The 27,338-nt window shown below is 38.9% G+C and overlaps 1 protein-coding gene across 5 annotated transcripts in view; it reads left to right on the forward strand.

The window, feature by feature from the left end:
• The window catches only part of VPS13B (vacuolar protein sorting 13 homolog B), a 996,761-nt gene that overhangs the window by 449,880 nt on the left and 519,543 nt on the right, over nucleotides 1–27,338 (forward strand). For all 5 annotated transcript variants that reach the window (XM_075063129.1, XM_075063127.1, XM_075063131.1 and 2 more), the window contains exon 20: nucleotides 12,611–12,720. In XM_075063129.1, coding sequence (XP_074919230.1) covers nucleotides 12,611–12,720 — 110 coding nt within the window. The remainder of the gene's footprint in view (nucleotides 1–12,610; nucleotides 12,721–27,338) is intronic.

The raw sequence follows: 27,338 nt of genomic DNA on the forward strand, positions 1-27,338 counted from the left end.
CACAGAATGCACTCAGGAGTAGTATGCAGTCTTTGACCATTTGGGAAGGTCAAGCATATTTTGCCTGCAGGAGCACAAGAAAACCTGAGAACCCATTATGGGCAAGCAGAATCCTACCCCTCCCCCCCCTTTACAGCTACCAGAACTTCCATTCATGGAATCAGAATTTCTTCATTTGCTTTATTTTAGATTAGAATATCATCCAGAACTAATAAAGTACTCTTTGGTTCAAAGTAGCTCAGATCCTTATTAGTCAGAGATTGAGAGGGCTGGGATCGGGTTTGCATATTGCAGTTCCTGAGTAATGAGAAAAAGGGGAACTCCAGTTTGTCATGCTCCTTCCATTTCCAGTCTTGGCCTCTTTAATAAGATAGTAGTGTATGCTGCCTTCCTAAACTTCTTACCCCCTAAGAATCCCCCAATAAACACTATATGGTCTCTCTTCACTTGGAAAAACACCAGCATTCAGTAATTTGGCACAGCCCCAATCCCTCGAACCTCTCCCTTTACAAATGAGACTAGAAGCCCTCATGGACTGGAAGAGGGCCACAGTGTTTTGAGCCTCTTTTTAAAGAGAATTTGAAAGGTCCTGAGCCTGGTTAAATAAATAAAAAATGAAAACACGATTCCTGACCCAATGAACACAATTTTTAATTTTTTTGAAAGTATGTACATTCTGTGCTTTGACCCAGAAAGAATTGAACAACTGGAAATTATCCTTGCCCTACAAGAGAAATTAACTAAAACGATCTCTCGTTTTAAACCAGTTTTGTAATTCTCATCTTTCCCCAGAAATAAACAAACTGGAAGGTCTCCTTTTTGTAATACAAGGGAAAGCAGACCAAACTAGTCTTTTTAAACACTCTAAAAACTTAGGCACCGTCTGGCAGCTTGACTGTTGATCCAATCACAGCAGCACTAGTATCTTCCTTTTAACTTTTCCGAATTGAGTTTTGGACTCTGAGCCTCAGTTATTTCTGAACTCAGCCAGTGTTTGCCTCCCCATCCTTGTGCTGCCCAGCTGGCTAGGTACATGGCCATCCTGAACACATGAGCAGTTAACAGACTTCACACAAAGGCCTGTTCCAACAATCTAAGACTCCTAGATCACTTGTTGAATCCTATGAGTCCAAGGATGAATAGGCATGCTCAGATAGAAGCTATTCAGATCTATTTATGAGATATTTTGGTAATGGATCCAAAGTTCTGAGGTTCTTTGTTTATCCAGAAAGTGCCCATAGGACCAGCATTGGCAGTAAAGAAGTCTATCATTTTATTTCTCTGATGGGACAAAGCCTGTTAAGAAATTCTCAAGATGGTTTATAGCTTTTGGTGGAAAGATAAAGGCCTGTCCATTTAAGTCCAGAGCTGATTTAAATGGATAGCCTGTCTGAATACTTAATTCTATATGTCCACTGAAATTCCTACACCAGAAGTACTTAACACTCTTTCTACTGTGGAAAGGAGGGGTTACCAGTTTATGCAGCATCTACTTGTCATATATCAGTTGTGCAGATCCTCAAAGCTCCTAACCAGGACTTGGTTGATATCTTTATGTAATATTATTCTCTTGCTACTTAGTCCAGATTAAATTGGATTCTCAATTTAAGGAGAGCTGTGTTTCATTCATTTTTGAATTAGCTGTACTCTTGAATCTTCTTTCAGAGAGTTGTCACTATATTTAGTCTCTCTCAATGGGTACCTGCAGAGACAGTGTCCTGAAGGATAAAATGAGGTCATTTACCAAAGTAACTTGCCTTACTATTCAAATACAAGTCTCATTCTTCCTTGTAGTATTACTGTGACATGATTGCTCACAGTTGGTAGTATAGTATTGTACATGTACAGTTAAGCCATGATACACTGAGTTAGCTATTATAGGGGAAGTATAGTGACACTTATATTTAAGTTGCCTATCACTTTCCATTAAAAAAAGTTATTTTTAAGAGCTCTGAGATTTCACTGGTTTTCAGCAAGACTTTGAAATTTGGCATGGTAATCATCTCACGGATGTGCTTTTTGCTGACACCCTGAAAATTCATTCAGATTTGGTCAAGTTATAAACTGATGAAAATCTGCTAAAGATGAGGGTGCATGTCATGCTCCTTCATTTTCACATTAAATAATAAATAATAGAAAGGTTATAGGTAAATAGATGTATCTAAACAAGAATGTGGACATGAGAAAGGTTCATAATAGCTTATAAAGAAATGATCCTTATGTTAAGAGCTACAATTTAGGGGAGGGAAGACTGTTCTGCTCAGCAGGGTAATAATAGCCATCTGTTACCATGTTTTCACACAGACAAATCAGAAATAACCAAAAAGAGAGCTGACACATATCATGCATGCTGCAGCTGCCCATCCATTTGCTAGTCATACTGAATAAGTGGTGTTTCTTCTTTAGCCAACTTCCCAACCCCACATCCCTGTACCCTCAGAAGTCAGTGTACATAGTTTTGTTCAGATGGAATAGACAAAACTAGGAAGCAATTACTGAAAAAAATACTTTGTATTTCAAAATTGTATACCATACGTGTTTGATATTAACATTTTAGCAATTTTTGGTGAAAACTGGTTTAACTCAGTTTGTCACATATGCAATAAACTGCATTTGTTTGTAAAATAAGATCCAAATTTTACCCTGTAATGAAGGTATGGGTCTTAACTGACTTAGCTCCAATCTTAACATCAGAAGGCAGAACTAGGCCCTGAGTTTTTACATGAATGATGAGTGCACGATGAGAACTATTCTTAACAGCTTGATTGCGTATTCTTTACTTTGGGGTCTGATTTTGATCACACTCTTTTTTTTTTTTTTTAACCGCAGTGTAACTCCTTTCACTTCAGTGAAGTTGCGCCTGATTTAAAGCAAAAAGCAGCAGAACCTTTTGTGTTTAGCCAATGTGTTGAATGAATTCGTGTATTTTGATGCTGTATCTTCTTTAATTTCATCCCTCGTGGTTTGCGTATGTTCAGGTGCATATATAGATGGCCATGCATACTTTGATTTTCACAAACGCCTAACATTGTTCGTTAGAACATGTGCTTGAAAGTTGTGCCACCATAATTTATATATTTTTATGCAAAACAGATCAAAACATTACATTTACATTATTTTCATATTGTTTTCACTACTACGTACAATAGATGCTTAATTGCAGTACATAACATACAAGTATTGACCATTAAACTATGAAATATTTCCTAAAACCAAAAGCTGTTACTTGGAAGGCAAATAGCATTAAAACATAATTAAATATTTAGGATTCTTTGTGTATGTTTGCGGGAACATGTGTATATGAGTGATCTGTGGAGAAACTGTATTTTAAAATGCCCGAGTTGAAGGGAAAAGCTGGTTTTAACATTTGTACTGGGGAAAATACTGTGGTTGTTACAAAAAGTATTTGAATATCAGCCTAAACAGCTAAACTTTTCAATTGTACTTGAGAGTTTTAAAACAAAAAGAAAACTTTACTAAAGTAACCATGGAACTCTACAAATGTGTGTTCATTTTTCTTCAAGTTTCTGTGCACTGTCTATAACATAGCTTTCCCTAGTGAATATTTATGCCTTTAGGTAGCCTCCGTAATGTTAAATAAAGGTTTAAGGTTTTTGTTTATTATTCTATAGGATTTTCAAACAATAGGAGAGAGTTGAGACAAAATATATTTGACACTTTGACTGCTAACATTACATAAAAATGAAGTTTATAACAGTCAAACTGGCCCAATCCTGCTCCTATTGAAGTCAGTTAGGGTTTTGTCAATGATTTTCATGGGATCATGACTTGCCCACAATGATCTTCCCACTCTCCTTAGGAACTAAGTACTCTTTCTGCCAAAACCCAGCCCATTTGGTTGTGTTTTTTCTCAGAGATAAAGTAACATTATTTGTAAAATATTTGTCTTAAAGATATTAGTGTCTGTAATTAGATCTTTTTAAAAAGCCACTCAAATAAGCCTTAAATAGCGAGACTTGCAGACAGATATTTCAATGGGTGGACGATAAAAAGTTGTTGGCTTACTGTAGCTGCCATAATGCAAAATATAAGTGTTCATAGTCACTTAAACTTTAATGTAGATTGATATGTCTGCTCTCCCTGTTTGGTTCAGTGATTCCAGATAAAATGCAGGACACTTTGTCCCTCAGATAAGTTGATATTTTACAAAGCAATCTTACTGGCTTGTCATATATGTTATAACACTGACAAAAAAGTGTGCATGTTTAATTTTTATGCTGTGTAACTTCAGTCTCTAACCCCTGCTTCAGCTCTCATTCTTCACTTTGGGAGGTAACTGAAAATGATTGTGGTGCCCTGGGATAGCTAATTGGTAAAGCCTGTTTGGAATGTGACTAAGTGAACCATTTTGGCAGTAAGCAAAGCAGAGTAGCAAAGCACACTTTTTCCCTTACTTGTCTCTCAGGCTAAAATTAAACAGAGTTAGATATTTTCACTTTTAGTGATTTACAGTGGATCTGTTCTGAGTCAAGCCATCATAAAGAGCGAATTGCCTGCACACTCTTGTACAAAAGAACTCTTTATTTGTGTGTAATATGTAGGTCTGTGTCTAATACAGTATATTGGGGGTCGAATAATCTGATGATGATAAATGAAAAATAAGACTTTTTTTCATTCCCCATCCCCTTTGAAATAATTGGATATTAAATTTATGATGCTAAGTTAACCTGCATCAGCACCTGTTTAGCATTCATGGACTCCAAGACACCTCAGAGTCATGAGGTCATTGCTGGAATAATTTATGATGCAGTTTATGTAGTATGCTGGTGTAATGTTTTCTTAAGCTACTTAGTTACTAAAAAATAAACAAAGCTTGTCAGAATTAATGTTCATTACAGAACATTTTCATGAGTTTTGTCATCCCTCCCTCAAAAAAAATCCCAAACTTATTGTAACTAAAAAAAGTGTTGGCGTTTTTTTTTTTGTAAAGGTGCTACTATTCTTTTTTCTAGAAAAATATTTAAAATCTTGAGAGAAAGAGTTTCATTTCTGAAGTTTTGCATTGAGAACAATTTAAATATTCATATTTTTAATTGAAAGGAGATTTCAGGAAGTGTCCAACAGTAGAGCATTCTTTCTTTTCTTCCAGAGATTAAATATTTTAAGCACTATCTCTGTCAGTCCTGTTCACAAAGTCTTATGACTGCTTCTTATCTCAGATCATCCACAAAATTAGCTATTTCACTGCTGTCATGTGCTCGCTGTTGAGTTAGAATAATAATTCCACTTACATTTGGAATACCCCTGTCCATTTTAAACAATGGACTCATTTTGACAAAAAGATGGGAGAGAGACAGACGCTTAGAGTACTGGGAGCCCTTCCCTTCTAAGAAGACCCCAGCAACAGAAGTCCACTTCTACACCTCCACAACCCAGGCTCTGCACATCTCTCCTCCCCAAACAATTTGCTTCCTCAAATCTCCAATCTTTCCTCTCAAAGCACTCCTTCTCCACCAATCATCCCTCTTTCACTCTCTACCCAGCAAACCCCTTCATTAGCCTCTCTTTCTCTCTCAGCAAACTTCTCCTCTCTCCCACCAAACACCTTTTCTCCTCCACCTGCCCCAACTCCCCACAAATCTGTTATCCCAAGTCTTCCTCAAGCCTGTCTCCCTCCCTGCCACCACTTTCCTCCCAAGAGATTCCTCCTATAAGCCACAGCCCCCTCTCCCAAACTCTTCTCTCAGACACTGGTGCCATCCCCCAGAAATGTGACCAACTCCCTTTCCCATACCTGATCCTGCATCTTGGGTGTGCAGCAGAGAAGGAATGACGAAGAGGGACTAGAGATGGTGCTTCTGGGCAAAGGGGCTGATGGCTGAGTCGCACTGCCTATCAAGCTTGGGCACTCTCTGCTCTGTACTTAGAGCTGGAGGTGATGGTGGCGGGGGTGGTGGAAGGGTTGGGTTGAGTTGGAAGGTAACAGAGAGAGCTGCCTGCCTATCAGGGAGACAGAGTTGGTTCCTAGAGACAGAAGATTGCAACTTCTGATGCCTCCTCCCTGCCCAGCTCATTAGCTAGCTTATCCATGGGGAAAGAGAGTTCTGAGTGCAGCTGTACTAGGTAACCTCAGACTACAGTAGAACCTCAGAGTTATGAATACCTCCAGAATGGAAGTTGTTCATAACTCTGAAATGTTCGTAACTCTGAACAAAACATTATAGTTCTTTCAAAAGTTTACAACTGAACATTGACTTAACGCAACATTGAAACTTTTTACTATGCAAAAGAAAAATGCTACTTTCCCTTTATTTTTTTAGTTGTTGTTTTACACAATACTGTACTGTATTTGCCTTTTTATTTTTTGGTCTCTGCTACTGTCTGATTATGTACTTCCAGTTCCAAATGAGGTATGTGGTTGACTGGTCAGTTCATAACTCTGGTGTTCGTAACTATGAGATTCTATTGTACTCTCTTCTCTCCTCTTTGTGCCTGGCCCCCCTCCCTCTGTCTTCTTCCTCCTCTGGGTTGGGGCTGAAAGTTGGGGGAAGAAACAAATTGTTTTTCACTCAAGCTGAAAATTTTTGCGGGGGAGGAAGGAGGGGAATGTACCCCCATATCTCCCTAAAATGTACACCATGACGCTAAGGGTCTGTTCCTTCATATTCTCAAAGACTGCATAACAAATGTTATCAAGATTTATATTTTGTACTGGTTAACTAGAAAGGGGTATGAGATAAATATATGTGAACTGGGCTTTGAAAGTGAAACACAGTATGTCAGTAAGACCAGTTCTTCATTGAAGCCTGAATTTAGTTCACAGAGGGAGTGAAAAAAGTTCAAACCACTGCTAATGAAATTCAGGAAACTTTAGTGCTTTTTCCTGAAAAAGATAAAATAGTCATTAAAGAATCTTTAATTAAATATAAAACCTGCCTCAAAAGAATCTGTTTATGTCCTGATCCTGATGCCAATGGAGTCAATGAGAGACTTCTATGGCAGTTGGGTCAACCCTTAATTTTTGGCATTCTAGCTAAATTTAAAAGTAGCTGATCAAGTAGAATTTTTTGTGCTTGGATTTCTTGGGAGAGGTCCCATAAAAAGTATTTGTGTATTTTACATGTACATGTAATATTTGTCCATCAACATAGAATCTAAGACCATCTCTACACTTACTGGGGGTCAATGCTGCTGCGATCGATGTAGTGGGGGTCAATTTACAGGGTCTAGTGAAGATCTGCTAAATTGACTGCAGAGCACTCTCCAGTTGACTCTCAGGACTCCATCAGAACTAGAAGATTGACATAAGTTGATGGGAAAGTGTCTCCCGTCGACGCAGCGTGGTGTAGACACCGCAGTAAGTCAACCTAAACTATATTGTCTCCAGCTATGTTATTGACATAGCTGGAGTAGCATAACTTAGATCAACTTATCATGGTAGTGTAGGCAAGGCCTAAGCAAAATATGAGGAAGTAAAATTTAGTAAGTGGTTAGTAGAAAGCTGAACTTACCTGGCACTCAAACTAAAAGGCAAAATAATTTAATTATTTATCTACTTGAACTGTTTTTCTGAGACTTAAGGGTTGAACAACTAAGAGGTTTGAGAAACTAAACTACATGCTTTAACTTGAAATGATTTCCAACCTCCTAACAGTTTGAGCTGAGTTCTTTTTTTGCAGTACTAAATCATGTTACCTGCTAACACTATGTTTGTTGTTGTTTTGGGGGAATTTGTTATAAAAAAAAATTTTCAGCTAATTTTGTGCCTAGGCTGACTCCTCCCCAAATCCTGCCCCCTCGGAGAAGTCTGTCCAATTCATATTTTTTATTTGATGCATATAATGAATCTATCATTAAGGCTAGCTGACATCAGACAATATCTTTTAAAGATGCAGGAATCCCTCATAATTTTGGCGCCTAAAATGTTGATAAATGCTAATTATTGTAATATGCTCCCATACAGACCTTCAAGCATTTTCTGTTTCCAGTCTCCAATCTGCTGAAGATCCTACTGCAAGGCTTATTTATCGTTGTTCGCATTGTACACATGTTACTCTTTTATTTTATGTCCTACCACTGGCTTCTCCTTAAATTGAAGATTTATTTTTAAGGTTTATTACTGACATTTAAAACTATCAGATCACAAAGCCTCTTCTAGCTACAGGAGTTCCTCTGTGTGTGTTCCAGCTCAGAGCCTGTGCTATACTGATGATTTATCTTTGTGTATTTTTGACTGTCTCTTGCACATTTGTACTCCTCAAGTCTTCCTCACTTAACCCCACTTTGATAGTATTTCCTGCCTTATAAAATTCAACATTTGCTCACTTTTTATGTAAAATAAATTCAAAATTTAATATTTTAGCTTTTTTTAAAATGTTGTGAAGTATCTTATATCACTGAATGGTATATTTTTTCTGTCTGTGTCCAAAGTGTGTTGATATAAATGAAAGGATTGTATAAATTAAAATTTAAAATACTATGCCATCTACTTATGAAATATCAAATACGATATTTGGAGAAATCCCTCTTTTTGTTCTCTTTGAACAGTATTACTACTAAAAATATCTGGATTTTGTTGCCTCATCTTCCAATAATCAGCTGCTTTTTATGAACTGAATTTCATTTTTCATTGCAAAATTTCAAATCAGGTACATTGGTCTTCATCATTTCTCTTTGCATTACATTTATTCATTTGGTTTAAAATTTTGCACCTTTGCAGTTAAATAGCTGTAGTAATATAAATGCATATAAGTACATTCTAGTCTTGAATGCAGAATACTTGCTGCATTAACATGTGTTAGTGTAACTTTCAAAAAAAAGTTAATTTTAATGTCCATGAAAATGCTCCATTGTCTGTATTTGAAGATCTTTTTCTGTATTTGAAGATCTTTAGATACAGAATAATTCCAATACACATACAACAGCAGTTCACACTCCTCCATCCATACTACTAATGCATCTTCTCCAGGACTTGAAAGTTCCACCTTTGGGGCAGAGAGGATAGTACACTCAGTGTTGTACTATCCATAGTTTAATCCATAGTTCTCTACCTAGACTGAAGTACTGCCAACCCCAAGCATACAAGAATTGTGAGTCAGGCCCCAAATAATCATTAAATTGATTTCAAAATAATTAACTATTAAAATAATACATTTGGGTATCTTTTTATTTGCCATCTGTTTTTTTGAGCTTTAAGAGTCCCTTTCCAAGCTTTTCTCCATAACTGAAGCAAGAAACTCTTCTAAAAATATAACTGAAATTATTGTATAACCCCAGAAACTGGTGTTTTAAGAAATGTGCCAGCTATTGTGAGGCTCATGATAAAATCATGAGGATTGGCAACAGTTTAGACTGCTGACAATGGTAGTGTTTAAAAATGTATTTTAAGAAAAGAAAATATATCCAAAATTTGATTGTAAAGCAAAAATGCAGTCTTAATACTGCAAGGATAAAGAATGTCATATTACATAAACAGATGCTAACTGTAATTGATACAAGAGACAGGTGCCCTGGTCTTGCTATTGGACAACTTGAGTGTGAAGTTAGATTTCAGTGGGATTCAGGCACCTACCTCCCAAAGGTTGAAAATCCCATCTTAAGCCTTACTAATCATCACTTAAGACACCATAGTTAATCATAGTTGCTAAATGATTACATTTGTGGAAATTAAAATAAATTCATACTACATTGCTTATACTGAGGAAAATAAATGAAACTTATCAAGAACCTATTAAAATGTTAAACATAAATTTTGAATGGTGAGGAATTTTGTGCTAATTATGTTTTAACTAACAAAGTTTTAAGGAATTATTTGTATTTATAATTATTAGCTTTGCTTCTGTGCATAGCTATAGTCTTTAAACTTCATGCTATTTTATGTTTAGGTGCCAGTAGTTAATTTCCTTATGTGTGATGAACAGGGCTGGTGCAAGGAACTTTTGCGCTCTAGGCGAAACTTCCACCTTGTGCTACCCCCACCCCCAGCTAATCCCACCCCTCCGTGACAGCTAACCAGCCCCCCCCCCCCCCCGGGAGCCCGTCACCCCTTCCTGGGCCCCCCTCTGCACAGCTAACCCCCCCCCCGCGGCAGCTAAACCCACCTGGGGAGACTCCCCCCCCGAGGCAGCTAACCTCACCTGGGGAGACTCCCCCTGACGGCAGCTAACCCCGCCTGGGGAGCCCCCCACTCTGTGGAAGTTAACCGCGCCTGGGGACACCCCCCCCGCGGCAGCTAACCCCACCTGGGGAGACCGCCCCAGTTCACCTCAGCTCTACCTCCTCCACTGAGCACGCCGGCTCTTATTCTCTGCCCCTCCCAGGCTTGCCGCACCGATTGGAGGAGTATTAGAGCAGGGGCTGTGTGCTCAGCGGAGGAGGCAGAGTGGAGTGGTTCCCCTGTGCACCGCCCTCCCATTACTGCGGGCGGCCCTCCGTGCGCCCCCCCCTCCCGCCCCAGCTAACCTCCACTCCACCTCATCTCCTGAGCGGGCTTTTAGGCACCCTAGGCAGCCACCTAGTTTGCCTAAATGGTTGCACTGGCCCTGGTGATGAAAAAGTGTTTTCCAAGGGAGACCTCCTAAACTTTTTGTCCACAGCAGTAACTGATTCTAAGGATTTCATAAATTGAAGAGAACCCAAGCAGAAAAATTCCACAGCATTTCCTATCTGCATGATCTTCTAAAACACTGGTTATAAAAGAGATGGGAATGCAAATGAATATTAATGTTTAGAACATAACATTTTGAATACAAACTTTTCAGAAACAATGCATGGTTCGACTGTTTCCTTTTCATGGTTGTTCAGTTTCCTCTTTTCTCCATTCTAACTTTTTTCTTATCTGTTTTTTTTTTTTTAATCTTCTGGTCAGTCTTGTAGGAGAGCCTTTTGTGTGTATAATGTCTCCCTCTCTAGTGTTTTGCCTTGTAATCTCTAGTGGGTCAGTAGGGTATCTGACAACATCCATCCAAATAATGTTTTGCCCAGGATAGAGAGATAATTGAAGTCTGCTTTGGGCAGAGCACCAGCTGGAAGAATGCTCCAAGGCATCCCCCTCTGGCTCACTATAGAGAAAGTTGACCCCACCGACCGATTACAAGTGTTTTCTTTTTGGGGGGAAGAATGGGTTACATTATTTTCTTTGGGCCTGGGGCTACAAGGCTCAATTCTAGTGTAGTGTTTCTGTTGGCTGAGAAAAGAGTCTAGGGAGAGAAGTTGTGAGCTTTGGGTTACATTCACAATTTTTTTGTGAAAACAGCTGTGTTTGCAGCACAAAAAAAGAAAAAAAAACGTACAAAAGCAAACCCAAGAAATGTTGTGCATTTTCTCCATTTTGTTTTCTGCTTCCTTTTCCCCACACCATTTGCAAAGCAGCCAAGTTTCTCACTTTTGTGATATGATGAATAGGGGTTATATGATATACACAGTTCTGCTGTCTTGTGATTTCCACAATCCACTAATCTTCACGATAAGTCTCTGCTGGACAGTTGAGTTTGTTCTTTCTCCAACTGTTTTACTGCTCTGACTGTGAGAGAAACACAGAAGCCTCAGCAGTTGCTGGGAACAAAGGAGTGGTTATGAATTGTCAGACTGATCACTTGCTGGAAGCAAAAGGGACATGATTACAATTGAGAGGCCCCCATAAGTTGGGTGTCCCTGCTGGCAGTAAGAATGGTGGTCAGTTGCATTGGCCTTTGTGATACACTTTATTTTCCATGAGATCTTTGCAGTTTCCACGGTAAATAAGGTGAGCTGTAACTGTGTGTCTGGAGTCCCTTCAGCTTTTGAGGTTCACTGTTCGGGTTCATTTTAAATTTTCACGCAGTGTAGTGCATGGATGATGGAGTAAGGCCTGTCCTTCTCAATAAGGACAATTAGCAGAAACACAGATCCTAGTCAGACCTGGGTAGTCAAAGGTGAACAGAATTATTTCTTCAGGTTCTCCTATCCCCAATTTACGGCAAGCCTCGTGAAATGTAGGCGCTTAGAGGAGCTGATTGGCAGATTTTAAGAATCATGAAAGCCAAAGACAGTTGTGAAAGACTTCACCTAGACGCTGTGAATAGTTTATGGTATCATTGACAATCAGAAATTAACAGCAATCTTATGTAATGTCAAGGGGGCTTTTGTGTGAGGAGGTGAACATTGTGCAGAACTATTTTCTTTCTTCTGTAAGATTCCTTGATTCTCCATTCTTCTTCCACCTTTCTTTTTCCACTTCTTTTATAAAGATATAGGGACATATTTTGTGCTTAGAAACGTTTATCACTTTCAAAATTGCCATTTTACAAAAGCATTTATTTAAAATAAAGCAATATTGTATTATGATATACCATCAACAAAATAAAAAAATCCCATCCTAGTCAAAAGAAAATCAAATTTACAGTACATCCAGTGTTCACAATTAAAAAGTTACATCCATTTTAAAATACTCTATCAGTTTATGTGGTACTTAGTCTCCATTTTAACACTATCTCTAGAACTGGTAACATCTCTAAAACTGGAGTGAACTTTTAAAGTGTAAAGTGTAATCACTACACAATGGTAACTTTCCTTTTCAAAAAGGATTTGTATCTACTAAAGAAAATATATATTTGTATGTGTGTTTATATAGTTTATCTTTTTAATTTCATTTTCTCTTTATGCTATCTAGGTGCTGTACTTTTGGCCAGTCTGCAGGGATTAGCAGTCAATATTGATCCTGTCTTGTATACTTGGCTTATGTACCAACCTCAGAAACGAAGTAGTAGACACATCCAACAGGTATTCTTGAGAAATCAGTTCTTTGGCTATATAAAAATAACATTTTCCTATATAATATTCTCTCATTTAATGTGAAAATTTTATGTGATATTACTCCAGACTACATTTATTATAAAGGATACTGTCACAACCTGTCCCTGTCCTGCACTCTGTTTTGATTGGATCCAACCTCTGAATCCCATATGCTTTAAGCCCCTGGGTCTAGATAATGGCTGATCACTAATCTGGAGGCATGTATACACAGCAGTTATGAGGTGTATACATGCCTTCCCAGTGTGAATACACGTACATGAGCTAGCTATGCTCAAGCTAGTGCACTAAAAATAGCAGTGTGGCCATGGTGGCACAGGTGACAGCTTGGATTAGCTGCCTGAGTGCAATCCTGCCCGACCCCCATGGTGGTAGTACCCAGGTCCCTAGCCCAAATCTGCAGCCCATGCCTCTGGGCCATATTGCTGTTTTCTGAATGCTAGCTCTCTCAGCTGCTATGTAGACATACCTTGAGTGTATCATGTGCACTCCCAGGTACAGGCCCCCATCAGATACCCTTCTTAGGTGGTGGGATCCTACAATCCAGCCACAAAGATCCCAGAACCAGTGCCACAGCCCTCCTGAGCCCCCAGTTGCTTAGACACATTCCCCACAGAGTCCACCCAGCTGTGGGAACTCGGGTATCTTAGATACACCCTTCAGGGATAATGTGGCAGTAAAGCAAGGCAGCATAGACTTGTCACAGGAATATCTTGTCTCACACACTTTACTCTTAAAAAGCCCAAGAGAATTACAGATTCATGGAAAATAACAACCTTATGAACACACATTCCCTCAGTCTGACCTCTCCACCCAGTGAGTCATGGTCTGAGACCTTACGCCACGCAGCCCTTCTCAGCCTGGCCATCTTGGTCTTTTTGACTTAGAGAAGTAGTTCTTTTAAAACTGACTCTCTCCTCAGTGAGCTGGGGGCGGGAGCAGGTCCAGGCTCCAGGGCTCCCTACCAGTTGGCTTCTCTGTAGGAAAGCATTGAAAATCAATGAACCTGCTCACAGAAAACCCATTATTTTGGTAGGAAACAGTCATTCACTATCGATCCCCCTTGATCGTTCTGTCACAGCTGCTCGGACAGTTTGTCTGCTAGGTGTCAAGCCTCTGCTACAAAATCTACAGTGAAAGTTCTTCTTCAAGTGCTTGTACATGTGCATGCCATTCTTGGTGTGTGCATGCTGCATGCCCAGTCATCAGAAAAAATCCCCTCAGTGATATCCATCAGGGCAGCTTGAGTGCTCTCTGCTGTCGCCCACTACTGCTGATATAAAAGGTCCAGCTGCCCCAGATTCCACTCAGTTCCTTCTTACCATCCATGATGGCCGTTGGACTTGCTTGGCTTGCTTTAGCAAGTGCTCTTAGAGTGCTTGTTGTAAATTTAATGTAAATAGTTTTCTAGTTGATCAGTACTTGGTTTGTAGTGTAGCCTTAAACTGTATAAGGCTCCTGGGACATATAGTCTTGTGCACACACCAGATTATATCTCAGGGTTCTTGAGAGTTGGCTGGCCTCCATTTATTCACCAATTTGTCACCATCTGAACTCTCTGCTGAATGTGCTTTCTGGCATACTGAGATCTCTAGATTGGTGGACAGACTTGGTCAATTTATGTGCAGGCATTCCTTTGGACTGCGCTCAACCTTTGCTAACATTGGTGATGGATGTGGCTGCCTGGGAGTGGAGCTCATCTGGGTCCCCCTTACAAGCTCAGGGTTTATGGTCCTCGTGGGCTCCTCATGTCTCTACATATCAATGTCAGGGAGGTAAGGGCTGTCTGCCTAGCCTCTCAGGTTTTCCTGTTTCAGGCAGGGAGGAGCCCTCTGTTTTCCACTTTGTCAAGAAGCAGTTCACCTATAGAACTTTTGCATTGTCAATTCAATCAATCTCAAAGCCTCTTACATTCCAGGATTGTAGAATGAGCTTGCAGACCACCTAAGCAGATCGTTTGAGTCACTACAAATGGTCTCTCTGCCTGGATGTACCCAGGTGCATTTTCCAACAGTGTTCACAACCAAGGCCAAAAGGAAATGCCATCAGTTTTGTTTCCTACAAGGTTTCAGTCCTGGTTCCATGATGGACACTTGCTTGCTGTCTTGGCTGACCAAGCTGTGCTACACTTTTCCTTAATTCCACTTCTACACCGAATGTTGCAAAAGATCAAACAAGACCATGCCCGGGTTATAGTAATAGTCCCCAGGAGGTCCTGGCAGCACTGGTTCTCCACTCTCCTCGATCTGTTGGTAGAGGCTCCAATTTCACTTCCTTTGGACCCAGACATAATTTTGCAGGACCTCTGTCAGGTGCTCCACCAGAACCTGCAGGTATTTCATTTAACAGCCTGGAGGATCTATGGCTAAATCAAAAAGAGGAGTCTTGTTTGGAGCAAGTTTGCAATGTCTTGTTAAATAGTAGAAAACCCTTCACCAAGACCATTTACATTTTGAAGTGGAAGCATTTTTCCATCTGGTCTTGTCAATTTGGAGTTTCACCAATCCAGTCCTCTATCCATCATATCCTGGACTATTTATTACACCTAAAACATTCATGGTTGGTGATTAGTTCTGTCAATATTGACCTAGCAGCAATATTAACTTTCCATCCTTACTTGGACAGCCATTCTAGATTTGCTAATGATATGACAAGCAGATTATTGAAAGGCCTGGAAAGGTTGTACCCTCAGAGAAGGGAATCTATTCCTCCATGAGGCTTAAATTTAGTTTGAGCCATTAGCAATGTGCTCTTTGCCAAACCTATCATTGAAGGTGGCTTTTTTTTAGTAGGCATCACTTTGCCAGGAGTATGGCTGAGCTACGTGCTCTGATGTCTGAAGCTCCTTATAAAATTTTCTTTAAGGACAAAGTATATTTCCTCATCCAAGATTTCTCTCTAAAGTGGTATCTAACTTTCCTATTAACAAGTCAATTTACTTACTTATGTTTTACCCCAAACCACACATCAATAGAGACGAGCAACCCCTGCACACCCTAGATGTTAGGTGGGCTTTGATGTTCTACACAGATAGTACTAAACAGTTCCAGTTTTCAACCCAATTATTTGTGGCCATCACAGACAGGATGCAGGGTCTCCCAGTCTCTTCACAGACAGTTCAATTGTGGACAGCATCCTGTATTCATGTATGTAGTGATCTGGCTGGCATTTCCCTGACAAGCAATGTAACCGCTCATTCTACAAGATCTCAAGCAGTCTTCGTGGCATTTCTTGCACAAGTCCCCATCCAGAATACTTGTAGAGCAGCAACCTGGTCTTCAGTCCACACCTTCGCATCCTATTATGCCAACACTCAGCATTCAAGAGACAATGCTAAATTTTGATGAGTTGTCCTCCAGTTTATGTTACATAGATTCAAACCCCTTCTCCTCCTTTATGGCTTATGAGTCACCAAGAGTGGAATCAAGTATCAGAGGGGTAGCCATGTTAGTCTGGATCTGTAAAAGCAGAAAAGAGTCCTGTGGCACCTTATAGACTAACAGAAGTTTTGGAGCATGAGCTTTCGTGGGTGAATACCCACTTTGTCGAATGCATGTAGTGGAAATTTCCAGGGGCAGGTATATATATGTAAGCAAGAAGTAGGCTAGAGATAACGAGGTTAGTTCAGTCAGGGAGAATGAGGCTCTCTTGTAGCAGTTGAGGTGTGAAAACCAAGGGAAGAGAAACTGCTTTTGTAGTTGGCAAGCCATTCACAGTCTTTGTTTAATCCTGAGCTGATGATGTCAAATTTGCAGATGACCTGAAGCTCAATGGTTTCTCTTTGAAGTCTGGTCGTGAAGTTTTTTTGCTGCAGGATGGCTACCTTTAGATCTGCTATTGTGTGTCCGTGGAGATTGAAATGTTCTCCTACAAGTTTTTGTATATTGCCATTCCTAATATCTGATTTGTGTCCATTTGTCCTTTTCCATAGGGACTGTCCAATTTGGCCGATGTAAGAGTGGAATGCTCACATGCAATCACTTGAAGAATAAAAAATGGTTACTAAACTTCTATAGTTGTTCTTTAACATGTGTTGCACACTTCCATACCATGTTTCATCCTCCTACCCCTCTGCATTGAAGTTGTCTGGCAAGAAGGAACTGAGGGTGCTGTGGGCAGCTGGACTCTTTATATTGGGACACAGTGGCACATGACAGCAGAGGGAACTCAAGCTGCCCTGGTGGGTTTTTCTGAGGGAAAATTTTCTAACGACTGTGTGCAGAGCATATGCACACAAGGAGTGGAATGGATATGTGCAACACATCTTGAAGAACAGTTACGGAAGATTAGTACAATTTTTTAGTATTATAAATGGCAGGGCATTCATGGCATTCATAATTTGACACACATCTCTAACTGTCACAGCTCCGATATGTAACCTGTATATTTGTATGTTATATACATAGAAGAGATACAGGGAACCAGTGTGTTTGTGTCCATCTGACAAGATATTCTCTGTGAAGTATTCTTAACTATAGCATTTGATTCCCCTTTTGTCTGGCAAAACTTGAATTTGCAGGTTTGTAGGATATGCTGCAAGGTTGGAGCCTTTTCCAGCAGGGTGCTGGATTGTTGGGCACTTTTGTTAGCATGTTGATAGAATATGTCCTCAAGTTTTTGTGTCCTTTGAGTTATAATATTTTGTACAGTAATATTGGGTGCCACAATCAATGTATCTATCTTTTTTATTTTAAGTTTTGTATAAAATCCATTCCCAGTTTATATAAAGAAAAAAGTAATCTCTCAAAAACAGCCTTCTAGACGGTTACGGAACAAGATTATGAAAGTCATCTGGTTTGGCAGTTTGTTCCAAATTCAGATATTGGCCCAGACTCCTTGAGGTTCAACACGTTTTGGAAATCATCCAGGAATTTCAGGCTAGGCTTTAAACAAGCCAAGCTTTGCCTGATTTTGAATCTTCTTTTATTTGAGACATCTCCTTCACTTTTTTTAATCTTCTGTGTTAGGCAGGCCAGTGGCCTATTAACATTCTCATTGCTGATGTCTTGGTGGGGCAACAGTTCTAAGAGAACATTAAAATTGACATAATGGATGAGACCAGTGGTTTGTTAGTTTAGTTTCCTTCCTCACTGTGGCCAGGACCAGGTGGAAGAGATACCCATAATTACAGAATAAGCTGTCCATAGTGGAAGTTTGTCTGTCTAATCCTTATTTTTGACTCTTACTAAACTCTTGCTCCCATTGACGTCTTGTGAAATTGAGTTCCACGGGTTAATTAGGTGTTGGGTAAAGATATTTCCTTTTAAATAGTTTTTCTTTCAATTTTATCGAGTGCTTCCTTGTCCTTGCAGTATGAGAGGGAGAAATAGGCATTTCTGATTTTTCTGCTCTTTCCTAGTCATAATTTTTTACAGTTTTGCCATGTCTTCTTTCTAAAATAAATGGTCCCAGTCTTCTCTTCATATGGAAGTATCTCCAGGTCTTTAATCGTTTTCATCACTGTTTCTCATCCTTTTCTATTTCTTCTTTGTTTTTGAGATAAGTGAGCAGTAAGGCTTCTTCTTTCCTCTTCATTCTAAAGCGATCTGTCAGACATCATCGGGAACAGGTGACCTGTCTGCCCACATTCTTGAGTGGTTGTATCAGAAAAGTTTCTACTAGTCCTATTACTGCTGGGCAGCTTTACCATATTTTGGGACCTGAAATGCCCTAGAGCTAAAGAAGAACTGTGTAAGCTTGAAAGCTTGTCTCTTTCACCAACAGAAGATGGTCCAATAAGAGAGTCTCACCCACCTTGTCTTGCCCAGTTTTTACTGGGTTAGTTGACTATCCCATATATTTAATATTGAAGTTCATTCTGTTGGGTGTGATATATGTAAGATGTATTAACAGATTTGCATTTGGATACCCTTGTTCAGCTTTTATTTTGTTAATTATGTTAAATTGTGTTTTAATTTGTGTCGTATTATATATACAGTATTATACAGCTCTTCAAGAATCTTGGAAAGAGAGTGCTTTATATATAAAATTATTGCCCCAGGTTTTCAAACCTAGGTACTTTCATCGAGGTTTGGACATATAAATAAAAAGTGGCCTGATTTGTCAGAAGTGCTGAACACCTGCTGTTATTACTGACTTTAGTAGGATTTCTGGTTGCTCCTCTGAAAATCAGACCACTTCCATCTAAATGTTTAAATATGGATTTAAGAACTTCTGTGTAAGCATCCAACTTTGAACATTTTTGCTATTATTGTCATTGTAGTTTTGCTTATAACTTGGGTAAAACTATAAAAAATATCATTTTCTTTATAATGTCAGAAATGCATCTTCATTTAAAACTATCGCTGATTATGCTGAAATAATCTTATCAAGGGAACGTTTTCCTTCAGATGATATCCATTCTGAACACATTCAAGGATTTAAAGTTTGAGTCTGTGATAAAGCATTGACACCGTACGAGGTAAAATAATGTAGCCAAAGATATGATCACATGTCTGTTTTATTGAAGAGAGATACAGTTCATTATCTTAAGAACTGATTTGTATAAGAAAGCAAAAACATTCTGCGACAACAACATGTATTTTTCCACAGTTTAGTGTTTTTTTCCACAGTTTCCATACTTTCCCTTGTTTTGATTTCTTTTAATTTAATCTTAACTCTGGATTTCCAGAATTTGTAATGCTAGGTTTTGGGATAATTACAATATCCCTGTAATGTGTTTTACTTTAAATTATTCATGTGTACTTGTAATTGTAATTCTGTCTTAATGTAATTTTGTCTGGGTATATAAAGAGAGATTGAAAAGATTGGAATCTGTGTAGTTTAGATAACAGATTAATAAGGGGGGATATGACAGAGGCATGTAGAGTTGTGAGTAGTACAGAGGATAAATATGTGTGCTGTATTTACCTTCTTTCTCATACTACAAGAACAAGAAGACATTCAAATACGCTGACGACATTAATTTTGATAAAAAGAAAACATTTTTTAAACAAACTACATAATCAAACTATGGAACTGACAGTCACAAGATATAGTTGAAATGAAGATCTTAGTAAGATTCTTCCCTGTTTTTCTTAGAAGAAGCCTTAAATATATCGGTTCTACCTGCACTATTATCTGTAATGGGAGTCTTGTAGGTTCCCTGTTTATACATACACCAGGTCAAAATCTGTGTGTGTGTGTGTGTGTGATTTTTTGTTTGTTTGTTTTGTTTTTAAACAACAGGATTTTCACGTGCTGGTGAGCCAGAAAGTTTTATAAACTCACATTAATGTGCCAGAAGATCCAAAATAATAATGAGTAAGATTGAGTAATAGTTTTCAGTGACTCAAACTACTAATGATTAGGTTCAGAATGCTATTCTATGTCTTGTGTAAAATTAGTACAACTATGCATCTTTCTATGAGAATGTCATGGAAATAATTGTGTCCGTCCTTACTGAGAGTCCATCCAGGAGGAGCGAATGCAGAATGAACCAAACCAGGGCCAACAAACTTTCAGAGAACTACAGTTTTGAATCTCTCTTCCCCTCCCTCCCAGTCTCTTCATCTGTATTTCACTCCACATTTCCCTTTTCCCCTTGCGTTCAATGTCCCCTCTCTCTTCATTTTTCTTTCCATTCAGTTTATCCCTAAGTAAACCTACCATAATAATAATAATAATTGTGGAATTGCCATGATGTTTGCTGCCATCATATTGTTCACTCTGTGTATTATATATAAGGTTAAGATTTTGCCACCATTACTTTTAGTATAAGTCACGGACAGGTCAGGGGTAATAAACAAAAATTCATGGCAGATGTGACCTGTCTGTGACTTTTACTAAAAATAATGGGGAGAGAGAGAGCTGGGAGGAGGGAAGGAATGACAGCTGGAGCTCTGGGGGGGGGGGGGGGAAGGGAAGTGGGACAGGTAGCCCCAGCCCCACCACCATGCAGAGAGGCACAGTCCTGTCCCTGCCACAACCACTGGGGGTGGGGTGCACAGCCCCGGCTTCAGCCTCACCAAAACTGCAGGGCGGGGGTACGCAGGAGCAGCTCCACCTTTGGTTCCAACCCCAGACAAAGACACGGGCTTCCGGGACACACAACCCAGTTGCTGGGGGCAAGGAAGCACAGAGCCCTGGCCCGGCCACTGGCTAAAGGCCTTGGGTGCAAAGAGCGTGCACAGCCTGGCTCTGGCTGAAACTGTGTGTCAGAGGTGCACAGCCCCAGGGCCGCCCAGAGGGGAGGGCAAGTGGGGCAATTTGCCCCAGGCCCTGCAGGGGCCCTGCAAGCCCTGGCCCAGTGGCGGTCCGGGTCTTTGGCGGCATTTCTGTGTTGGGGGGCCCTTCAGTGCTGCCGAAGATGCGGAGCCACTGAAGAGCGCCTCTGCAGCTGAAATGTTGCCAAAGACCCAGACCGCCGCTGAGTGAGTACAAGCGTCACAGCTTCTTTTCTTTGCCCCAGTCCCCCTGAATCCTCTGGGAGTCCCTGCACAGCCCCAGCTCTAGCCTGGTTGAAACTATAGGTATGCACAGAAGCAAAGCTAATAATTATAAATACAAATAATTCCTAAATAAATAAGATAAACAGGATAGAGAAAGGGGTCACGGAAGTAATGGGTTCTGCGACTTTACCGGACCTCTGTGACTTTGGCTTCAGCCATCAGCGGTGGGGGCAGAGCTGGGGCTCTGAATCCCAGATCCATGGCTTTGGTCAGGGCTGGGGCTATCTGGAGATGAAGCTGTTCATCCCCACCCCACGGCTTCAGCCAGAGCCAGAGTAGAGGTTGTGTGCCATCCCTTGGTCCCCCGCCACTTCGATCAGTGCTGTTAGCAATTTGGAGCCAGGAACTGCCTATTACTCTGTGTTCATGCTTGGTACTGTACAATGGGGACCCATTCTTGGTTGGTCCCTAGACCTTACCATAATAAACATGATTAATAATAACAATAGACTAAAAAACATAGCCAATGTGTGCTATAGCAAATTCCACTTTGCATTAGTCGTTAATTTTATGCAGTTGAAAAATTCACAAATGATTTAATTGTGAAGTGCATTAATAATAATAATCCATACCAAAAATTTAGGATTTTGAGAAGTCATTTATTTCTCAACTACACACATATCAACTGTGCTGTCCTGTTCACATTCAAGTTGCATACATCATTCTTGCTTTGACCTCCTTAAAATAGAAATGGAATAGTAGAGAGAAAGTTAGGAGCAGCATAGCTCTGCTTGTAAGCTTCTGGCATAACTGTGGAGGAAGAATGGAATTTTGGGAGTCTGATGTTGTCAATGTATGGTTTAACAATGTATTAAGTTTATGTATTTTTTCCTCAGCATGTGAATGTACATGCCAAAATGTGGCTGCTGTTACATATTTGAGTAAGGATCCATGTAGTTCCTGTTGTGACTATGTGGTCAGTGCTCTAGGGGTAAAGGGGGATGTTTCCCTGTAATCATATTTGATTTCCACATGCGTCTATCCATTTTTCATTTTAAATAAAATGAACAATGCGAACTTTGATTTAATATGTAAAAAAAAAAAATCCATGACAAACTTTCTGAATGCCTGCATAAATCTGCATAATGACTTTGAATTTCTTCATTGGATACTAGTGAAATATGGTACTGATTTTAAGCTTCTTTTGCTGAACTGCAAACTCTCAGGAGGGGAAGAACAGTCTGTTATCTGCTTATGAGTGATTGGGCTGTAGTGTGATATAATCCCATACTAATGAAAGGCTCTGGGATTTTGATTTTCAGTAGTAATGTCCCATAACTGTAAAATCTACATCTGGCTGAAATGAAAAACTGAACCATTTTTTGAAAATAATAAAAAACATTAAAAGCATCCAATTTACAATTATAAACAAATATCATAGTAATATTTCTGGAGGAGTAGCTATAAAGCATATTTATTAAGGTATTTAGTATTATGATGTATAAATAAGCAGTAAAACATGCCACAGTATGCATTTGTCAGAAAGTATGCACATTCACATACTAGTGTGTTTTCTATTGATAAGATAGCTGTTTATATTTTTAAAAAGTAAATGGCTACTTTCACCAAAAAATGTATCAGTTGCAGAAATCTGTAGTAGTGTGTGGGTATATACACATGTACCTGTACCACATACATTGTATATAAAATGGAAATTATATATAATTTCCTCCATAGGTCATTAGCTGGGTTTGAATACACAATCTTCATTTCCATTGTTCAGACCTCTTTCACTTCAGCTGTAAGAGTAAAGTTGGGCAGGAGATGGTTTTCCCATCTCATGAGACTTTTTGAGATTTCTGAAAGTTTTCCCATCCCGTACTGGGATTAAAAAATCACAGAGATATTATCAGCAGTCTGTGGAAAAACTGGGACTAGAGCTCATGGTGTCCTGGCTTGAGCTCAGTACATTTTCCCATAAACTACAAAGCATTGTGTGGGAGTCTCTATCCCTCTTCCTCTGAAATCACATGACTGCAGGAACTTATCACATATTTGCAAGCGCTTCTGCAGAAGGGGCCAAAATCACTTTACTTGCATAAATTCAGTAGAGGTGGCAACATTAAAAGCTTTCAAAACTGATATTGATGGTCTTCACAGATAATCAGAGTAGCAAGTATTTCTTGTTGCTAGGTTTTTTTTTTGTCTTTTTCTACAATGTCATTAGTGCAAACCCTTGCAATATTCTATATAATTAAACAAATTAAAGTTGTTTTTCTAATTCTCATTACTCTGCTGATCCACATTAATTTCAAAGACATATCCTCCTTTCACAGAAATGCTTTACTGATTGGCTGGTGTCAAAAGTTTCGTCCAGTCTTCCTTGACTGATGTCATATCGCAGAGGTCAACAAGGTGGATAGGGAAAATATTGCTCAGTTTTCCACTAGAAAGATGGAACTTAGTAATATATAATAATAATATGTAGCTCTTATATAATGGAAATACTAAGGCTTAAAGATAGCAGAACTTTCAAGCATTATTCTAATGTTTGACACATTTGGGTTAATTTTCAAAGAATTGCATGGGGTTTTAGCCACATAACTTCTATCAAACTTTAATGGATATAAAACCCCATCCACAGCTTTGAAAATATATCCCATAGTGTTTTCTCTGTGGCTCTGTGTTCTGAAATGTAATGCATGAGGTGGAAAGCTAGTAAAAACATTTAATTTTTGTGCATTGTATATAATCCTTATGACTGCTCAAAAGAAAAATTAGCATACATCAAGATACATTGTACTCTAGCCATCTGTTCTTCATAAAAATCACATATTTTACATTATTTGGGTATTAAAAATAATCACATCTTTAGTTCTCAAGATTTGTTATACTTCTCTAAAATAGACTTATGTTACCATCATTTTTGTAGTGGCTGACAATAAGCCACAGATGAAGGGCAGCAAATTCAAAGGATATTTTCTGTAACCTTTTTGATCATTGATGAAACATTGTTAGAAAATAGTTTAGAAGATTTTTTTTCATTCAAATATTCCAGTATATGTGAGACTCTGATAAATACTATCAGTTTTTAAATTCTATTTATATTAAATATCTGATTAAACTCAGCTAGATTTGGAGCAGGTTTAGTCATTTCTTTGTTAAGGTTGAAATTAGGTCCCCATTTGACCAACAAGCCTGATTTTGAAAGCCCTTTCTCTTTCCCCCCTCAAGAAACCAACTTTTTTGAAATTTTGCATCCATATCCTACCGCAGGGTAGAGTTTTCTGAGAATTTGAATAGAAATCAGGTAGTGTTTTAAACTTATGGTGTTTTGAAAAAATAGCTGTAGTTTACTGTTTTTATTATCTTGTATTTTGTTTGGTTGATTTTGCTGAGCAAAAGTTCCTTTTGGTATTTTGAGGTAGTTAGTTCAGGGCACAAGTTAAGAAGATATAAGCGGTTTTTAATTACATAAACAGAATGTAGTATAATTCTTGTTCCCTCATTACTACCTCATCTAAACATATGCCATCTACCACATATTAACATTACCTTCTTATAAAAAGATTACAAAGTCCCATTCTGTGTTCAAGGGTTCCATTTCCTATAATCATGATGTCATTTTGATCTCTGTTGCTTTCTCTCATATGTAAGCAAATTTGATAAGGATGAACATAAGAATGACCATACTGGGTCAGATCAAAGGTCCATCCAGCCCAGTATCCTGTCTGCCAACAGTGGCCAATGCCAGGTGCCCCAGAGGGAGTGAACCTAACAGGTAATGATCAAGTGATCTCTTTCCTGCCATCCACCCTCTGACAAAGAGAGGCTAGGGACACCATTCCTTACCCATCCTGGCTAATAGCCATTAATGGACTTAACCTCCATGAATTTATCTAGTTCTCTTTTAAACTCTGTTATAGTCCTAGCCTTCACAACCTCCTCAGGCAAGGAGTTCCACAGATTGATTGTGCGCTGTGTGAAGAACTTCCTTTTATTTGTTTTAAACCTGCTGCCCATTAATTTCATTTGGTGTCCCCTAGTTCTTATATTAGGGGAACAAATAAATAACTTATTAACTTTGTCCACACCACTCGTGATTTTATATACCTCTATCATATCCCCCCCTTAGTCTCCTCTTTTCCAAGCTGAAAAGTCCTAGCCTCTTTAATCTCTCCTCACATGGGACCCGTTCCAAACCCCTAATCATTTTAGTTGCCCTTCTCTGAAACTTTTCTAATGCCAGTATATCTTTTTTGAGATGAGGCGACCACATCTGTACGCAGTATTCAAGATGTGGGCGTACCATGGATTTATATAAGGGCAATAAGAAATTCTCTGTCTTATTCTCTATCCCTTTTTTGATGACTCCTAACATCCTGTTTGCTTTTTGACTGCTGCTGCACACTGTGTGGATGTCTTCAGAGAACTATCCACACTTACTCCAAGATCTCTTTCCTGATTAGTTATAGCTAAATTAGCCCCCATCATATTTTATGTATAGTTGGGGTTATTTTTTCCAATGTGCATTACTTTACATTTATCCACATTAAGTGCATTATTAAATTTTAGTGGATAGTCTGTATTTATCTTAAACAAAAATAGCTCTACCAGTAGTTGCATGTACTCTTGTGTTTCCTTTTATTACTCACATTTATATATTTTATATGTATATATAATACCTACATATTTAATTCATACACTATTGTTTGTTTCACATAATGTTTAAACTTTAGTTAATACCCCTAATTTAGGTTTACATCGGGATACTTGAGTGTCTTGGCACAAAAATTGTATTACCTATATTTTGGTGTGCTATCTCCTCTGCAGACCTTGATATCTGGGTATCAGGTAGTCATCATTAAATTGTTTTTGGTGTTTTCATAGGAGATATATGAATCTGTGTGAGAAATCTCCATTTTTAGGAAGTGCTCATTAGGTTCTAAACTCTTGACATTTGTCAAATTTCTAAGTGTTATTGGGTTTTGTTTTTATAATTGTTTCACAATTTGGAAATTTGATATTGTTGCCAACATTGTTAGTTATGGAGGTGAGGGTGTGGATTGTATGTGTATATTATGCCTAAACATTGTGTCCTCCTTTAAAATTATTTAGGAAAGAGAATGGCTGTAAAAACCTGAGTTCAGGATTGTCTTAACGGGGGTAGTGACTAAGGAATAACCTTTTTACCTCTTCCAGATTCATCAGTGTCCGTGGCACCCTGTGCATGTTATCTTCCATTTCTGATTCTTGCAGTTTGTGCACCTTTCAGAAGAAATATTTCTCATCTTGTTATTGCTCTGAAAGGGTCTTTCAAAATCTGTTGCAATGAAAATTGAGAACTACAGTATTTTTTTTTCTTCTCTTTAGGATAAAATCTTCAAAGTGTTTCAAATAATGCATGTGCATAGAGAGAAAGAAAACTTACATACTGATGGAGATTTGTTGGATCCAGTTAAAGACATCTGGCCCCAGCCTGCTTCATCCTTTTAGTTGTTAGCAGGCCTTGTAGGCTTTCTCTTTTTTCTCTCTCACCTATTATTTGAAGCCTTTGTAGGGTTGATATAATAGGAATGGTCAACAGCTTTGAAGATGTATAGTGACTACCCTTAAACTTAGTTTGTTTAAATAGGAACAGAGGTAGAAAGGGTGATCTAATGGGTAGTGTACTGGACGGGGAATCAGGAGAGCTATGTATAATTCCCAGCTTTACCATTACCATTCTGTATCCTTGAGCAAGTCATTTAATCTATATGCTGTGCTTTAGTTCCCATCTGTAAAACTTTGATAATGCCTCCCTACCTCAGAGGGATGTGGTGAAGTTAAAACTTATTAATTATTGTGGACGTGCTCAGATATTCCAACAGTGAGGGCCATCATCTTTCTATCTGTCTAGACAGGCAGGTGACATTACCTCAGCATTTGCAACACTCCCTTATTCTATGGTATCCAGCTACCAAAAGCAAAAGTGGAAAATTTTGAGAATGACAGACCACTTTATTTTGCTCCCCTTGACAAGGAGTCAAGACATCTAGATGCATAAGAGGAAATCTTTTTCAGCCTTATGGAGGATGAACAACAATAATTAATATTTTATTTATATTCACCCTTCAAAAGGATACTTCAGTGTTTTTCAATCTGTGCATCATGCCCGTTACTTACACTAACACAAAAATAGCTAATTTATGACAAGTT

This window comes from Chelonoidis abingdonii, chromosome 2 (genome assembly GCF_003597395.2).
Source record: "Chelonoidis abingdonii isolate Lonesome George chromosome 2, CheloAbing_2.0, whole genome shotgun sequence".
In the NCBI taxonomy this organism is placed as follows: Eukaryota; Metazoa; Chordata; order Testudines; family Testudinidae; genus Chelonoidis; species Chelonoidis abingdonii.